Raw genomic sequence first — 5879 nt, 5'->3', positions numbered from 1 at the left:
GTTTAAATCTGGGGAATACTGACCTTAAATCAGCATGGTTGAAGTCCCCAGCTATAATGTGCACTGCGTTTGGATGGGAGTTCTGCTGGTTGCTTATTGTCTTGTGCAGCTCCTCCATGGCAAAGTTAGGTATTAGGAGGATAGTGTGTTACTAAATTTAGCGAAGCTCTGTGGTTTAGATACATAATATGAAAATACTAAATGAAGTACCTAAAAAATAAATACATTTTAACTAAATTAATCGCCAAACGTTACACGTTCTCCATGCTTCTCAGTTGGTTTGCGGTTGCTATGGAAAATGTCCACAGCAACGGTGTCATTGGGGGCGGAGACTGGTAAGCGTCATCCACAATAAAAGATGATGGACAGTCGTGTCCACCAATTAATGTTTGGTCTTGGTACATCTGACCAATGAAAACGTACAAAAAATGTAGCCGTAGTTAGAGAGTGCGAGGACAGTATCAAGTACCCAAACCTTTATGAGAAAGGCAGCGAGAAAAGACTAATGGTAAGGCACACAGAAACGTATACGGCTACACAGTGAGCCGGTGATATTATATCAGTTAGAGTTTTGTACATTCACAAGGTAAATATTTTATGAAGCTCCCATCTTCTTCTAGCTTCTAAGTAACGGGAACGCTAGCTGTTTTGCTACCAGCTGTGTTGTGTCTTGCATCTCAGCATCACAGTCCGTCTCTTTCTGTCTGACAGCGGTCCACAATGGAGCTAACATTACATTTCCCGGACGACGCACAATTGTCATTATTAAGACTACCAAATGTTTGCCTTTTATAAAGCTTCTGTCACGGAACCCTCGATTAAAGCCTAGTTACACCGAGCAATAGCATTAGCATGTTCTTGATGTCTTTGTAGATCCAGCATGTGGAGCCAGTCATTCCAATAACATGGACAAGTACGAAAAGGTGAAGAAAATTGGGGAAGGTTCATTTGGAAAGGCTATCCTGGTCAAATCCAAAGATCATGGACACCAATATGTCATTAAGGAGATTGGCATATCTGGAGTAAGCTTCTGTGCATATTTTTTACACAAGCTGTCATGGTCCTGGGCCATGTGGGCCCAGTATTCTTAGTTTTCATGTATTTTTGTATTTTGTTCTTTATTTAGGCCATGCTTCCTGGGTTGATCTGTTACGTTGTTCCTTATGTGTTTTCCCTTCGTGACTCTTACCCCCTGTGTGCCCCTCTGTGTATTTATGAGCCCTCGTCTCTCTTTGTGCTTTATTCTATGTTTTCCCCAGCCCGTTATGTCTGCGTTCTCCCCGTGCTCTCTCTCCTCCTGTTTGAACCTCTGTGTACTTCCTGCTTTACTTTGCCCATCTCCCATCAGTGTTACGTTCACTCCTGCCGTGTCTTGTTATGATTATCAGTGTCACCTGTGTTCCCCGTGTGCATCCACTTCCCCTGATCATCCCTCATGTGTATTTAGTCTCTGTGTTTCGTACAGTCTGTGTCGCGTCGTCTGTGTTCCCACCCTCCGTGTTTCCATGCCCGGTCTATTGTATTCCAAGTCATAGCCTTACCTTAGTTTATTCCCAGTTTAGGTTTCTGTTTAGTTATTGCTCTTGTGCTGCCCTTATTCTGGTTTGCTTCTTTTGTATCCATCAGCCACAATAAAAGGTTCGCTTTTTGTTTAAGTTCACTTCCGTGTCACTCGTGTCTGCACCTGAGTCCTCCACGCACTCTCCACACGGTCTGTCACAGCGGACCGTGACACAAGCTTGGCATGTTCTTTTCAGCGTGCGCTTCATCTCGTTACCCTCCTCTTCATTACTTTGACAGATGTCCAGCAAAGAGAGGCAGGAATCTCGGAAGGAAGTTGCTGTTCTTGCCAACATGAGTCATCCAAACATCGTCCAGTATAAGGAATCTTTTGAAGGTATTAATGCCATTCAAATAGCTCATCTGTTTATGTGAAGAAAATATGATCAAATGTGCACTGTGTGATAACTACATACTATAAGTTTTTTTTATTTTATTTGTATGTTTTTCCCAGAGGGTGGCTGCCTGTATAGTGTGATGGACTACTGCGAGGGTGGAGACCTATTCAAAAAGATCAACTCTCAGAAAGGGGTACTGTTCTCAGAAGCGCAAGTAAGCCAGCAACTACTCAAGGCAGTCACTGTGCAAACAGTATACAGATATTTGGTTAAACTGATCACAATACATATGGTTTACTGTAGTCTCCCTTTTTGAGATCCTAGATTGGTTTGTGCAGATCTGCCTAGCGCTCAAGCATGTACACAATCGAAAAATTCTCCACAGAGACATAAAATCACAGGTATTTTTTTCATAAATCACAAGATTCCCTTTAAGTGATAAGTTGTTTGTTTGCATGTATTGGATTATTTACATGTATTCTCATAATGCTTGTGTAGAACATCTTTTTGACAAAAGATGGAACAGTTCAGCTTGGAGACTTTGGAATTGCAAGGGTGCTGAACAGGTATGCACACTGTTGTCTAATTAGCCCTGCAGTTTTTCATTAAGAATAGATTCCAGGCTAAAAGTTGAAGAACACTTTGAATTTCTGGTAATAAGACATTCTGTTTTACTATATTTAAAAAATATTATAGTTTATTTTGTTGAAGTTTGTTATTTGTACACTTTTTAACTGTTCTTACACAGAAATATATTTTGGTTAAATCAAATATGTCTGATCTTATAATGTATTACGTGTTTTATGTATTTATACATTATGTTCTGAGGTTCTTAGGTGCATTTATTATTGATGTTGATTTTTTCCCTTTTTTACAGCTGTTTTTGCTTTGATTTATGTCATTGTTTGTATTTTTGCACATTAGACAGTGCTTATTTGAAATATTGAAGCTTTAATATTAAAATGTGCTATTTTTCTGTTTTTCAGCACTGTAGAACTGGCAATAACATGCATAGGAACACCATTGTCACGGTCCCCGTGTCTCTCTGGTTGGCCCACGCTGGCTACAGGTTTTGTTGTTAGTTTTGGTTTTTTGTCTCTCCTCCTCCTCTCTGCCTGGGTGGAACTCATTACGGGCTCTCACTCTTGGCCCACGCACCCGTGTGATGGTGTCCACCTGCGGCTGATCTGGCTGATGTCCCCAGCTGCTATTTAAGGCAGTGGCACAGAGCAGCTCACCGCTGGAACGTTGAACCACCTGAGTTCGTGCTCGCGGCATATTCAAAGAAGAATCGCTTACATGTGTTTTATGTTGTGGAACTAACCTTGACCTTCTGTCTGTAGATTCTGGACCGAATCACCGGACCTGTCCAAGTGGGGCAGTGTGTGGAGTGTTGGAGCGAGTGCGGCTGAAGAGGAGTGCGTGTGTGCGGAGGAGCGGTGGCGGTGACTGAGTGGAAGAGGAAGCGTGTGTGTGGATTCCCCCCCCCCCCTCCCTGGACCCCCTCCCAACTCACTGTACATATATTTTGCACTAAGGTGATCCCTATTGTAAATAAATCCCCTTTTTGTTTCCTTGAAAGAACTGTCTGCGCGTGAGTCCGTTCAGTAGCCATGACAACCATATTACCTGTCACCAGAGATCTGTGAAAATAAACCATACAATAACAAAAGGTACTTGGACTTCTGGAATATCGTACATTGGTGTCTAGTTGTCAAGCAAATTCAATAGTAATCAATGGGACAAGGTGTCTCCCCACTGAATCTTAAATCTGCAGGATTAGGCGGTGGCTACAGTGTAATGTAAGGATATCACCTCGCCTTTTTATTGAGTAAACTTGCTCGCTTACATCTACAGCAGGAAGCTGGTATTGATTTTTCTCCTTAACTATTTTAAGTGTACATGCAATTTAACCCACTTTAGTTACAATGAGTGAAGTCAATTTAGCCCAGTCTAAATGATCTAGAGTTTTCTTGTCAATAAAGTCTTGTTTTCATCTCAGTTTATAAAAAGAAAGTAAAGGGCATACACTTGACTGTTGATACCTTATTGCAGCGGTCCCCAACCCCCGGGCCTCGGACCGGTACCGGTCCATGAGTCGTTTGGTACCGGGCCTCGAGAGTTGAGGCTCAGGCGTGAAATGTATAGTTTTCAAGGTTTTTATCGGTTTTCAGCGTTATTTTTGTTATCATTTTTATCGTTTACTCGGTTTTCCTGGGTCTTTTCACGTGTGTTATGAATTACTGATGGGATTTCCGGCTCTTTTTAGAGAACCGGCTCTTTCGGTTCGGCTCACTAAAAAGAGCTGGCTCTTTCGGCTCCGAACCGACTCTTCAGGTTGTTTTGTTGCTTTAATTAATTTATTATTAATAATATAAAATTATGCACAAAAGGAATTACTAATGTAAAAAAAAGTGGTTTTATTCATATATGTTTATATATAAATATATGCGGTGGCCCCTAGAGACAAAACACGTACAAACTCCAAAAAGCACATACAAACTCCAAAACTCATTTCTAGCATTTCTAGCATAGGTGATCTAGGTAGCTCTGAACTTCCAAAACAGAGCTACCTAGATCACTTAAATTACACCATTGAAAGCATGGAAGCATATGTGTATTGTTTGTGTATTTATACACAGGCACTCATATAGAGTCAAATAAAATTTTAAAAAAGTTCATTTACCTGTTACTACCACACACCAAATCCGGTCGTTGGTACTTGCTGGCTTGTGTAGCCACTAGGTAACAAAAGCTCAACACTGCACCCAGCATCCTGGAGCACTTCTGTTGTCTTTTGTACGTGTTTTGAGTTTTTATGTGCTTCTGAGTTTTTACGTGTTTTGGAGTTTGTACATGTTTTTACGTGTTTTGGAGTTTTTACGTGTTTTGGAGTTTTTACGTGTTTTGGAGTTTTTACGTGTTTTGGAGTTTGTACGTGCTTCAGGGTTTGTACATGCTTCAGGGTTCGTACGTGATTTGAAGTTTGTACATGCTTTGTCTCTAGGGGCCACCGTAAATATACTTTTATTTATTCACGCCACATAAAATGTAATAAATAAATCATATAATACAAAAACCTACTAGTCACAGTTAAACTTTTAACTATTTAAATTTTCAGCTTTTTCCTTTTAAACCAATTTAAAGTGAAACAACACAAAACACTGCAAACCACAACACAATTAAATTTAAATTAAAATATGAAAACAAAAATAAGATGCACATTCTCTGTCATATGGGCCTGTATGTATAAACTTTCTGTATCCTTTATCATCTGCAACTGGAAATAGTTGTGGATGATTACTATACCTTTCTAATGTGATGTTGTTGTCCCTGGCTCTCTTTCTCTCTCTCTCCCTCCTGCTCTGTTCCTGTGCTACTGAGTGCAACTACCGCCCCTCTTCCAAGCATAAAGCACAAGGCTCGCATGCTGAGTGAAGCGGAAAAAAGTGCGAGAGAGAGGGTGAGAGAAAGACAATAAAAACCCCCACGGCTCGCGTCGTTCACGTCAAAGACCCGGCTCTAAGAGCCATTTCGTTCGCGACCGACACATCACTAATGTTCTCGCCTCTCATTTTCCTTGCTTTTCCTTCCTGCTGCAGTGATATTTGGGCCCTAGGGTGTGTTCTGTATGAAATGTGCACTCTTAAGCATGCAGTAAGTATTCTGTGTGAGCTGTTTAATTATTATTATACAGTATTTTAAGGTGTTTTATGCAGCATTCCCATACGGTAAAAAAATACATTTTTCCTGGCCAAAATATATTTCAAATATATGGTAAATATATTTTGTATTTGTGATGCTCCAAAAAAATATATTTTTGAAATTGAAAATATATTTCTTTCAAACCAAAATACATTTCAAAACATATTTTAGGGTGAAGAAAATACATTTCCAACCTTACAGTAGAATGTATATCAAAGTATCCTTTATTTAAAATATATTTAGTGCAATAATGATGATAATGATAACAATACTAAA

At 40.0% G+C, this 5879-nt stretch overlaps 1 protein-coding gene across 1 annotated transcript; it reads left to right on the top strand.

Annotated features, from left to right (window-relative positions):
* Positions 1-361: 361 nt before the first annotated feature.
* Positions 362-5615, top strand: LOC145424560 (serine/threonine-protein kinase Nek1-like). The gene is made up of 8 exons (XM_080297977.1): positions 362-508; positions 874-1022; positions 1801-1897; positions 2015-2112; positions 2216-2299; positions 2397-2464; positions 2885-3159; positions 3242-5615. Exons 2-7 carry the CDS (start codon positions 906-908, stop codon positions 3111-3113), a joined length of 693 nt encoding a protein of 230 aa, XP_080154103.1. The 5' UTR covers positions 362-508; positions 874-905; the 3' UTR covers positions 3114-3159; positions 3242-5615.
* Positions 5616-5879: the final 264 nt, after the last annotated feature.

This window comes from Astatotilapia calliptera, chromosome 23 (assembly GCF_964374335.1).
Source record: "Astatotilapia calliptera chromosome 23, fAstCal68.1, whole genome shotgun sequence".
NCBI lineage: Eukaryota > Metazoa > Chordata > Actinopteri > Cichliformes > Cichlidae > Astatotilapia > Astatotilapia calliptera.
The sequence above is the reverse complement of the archived record's forward strand: the minus strand, read 5'-3'. Positions and strand labels throughout refer to the sequence as shown.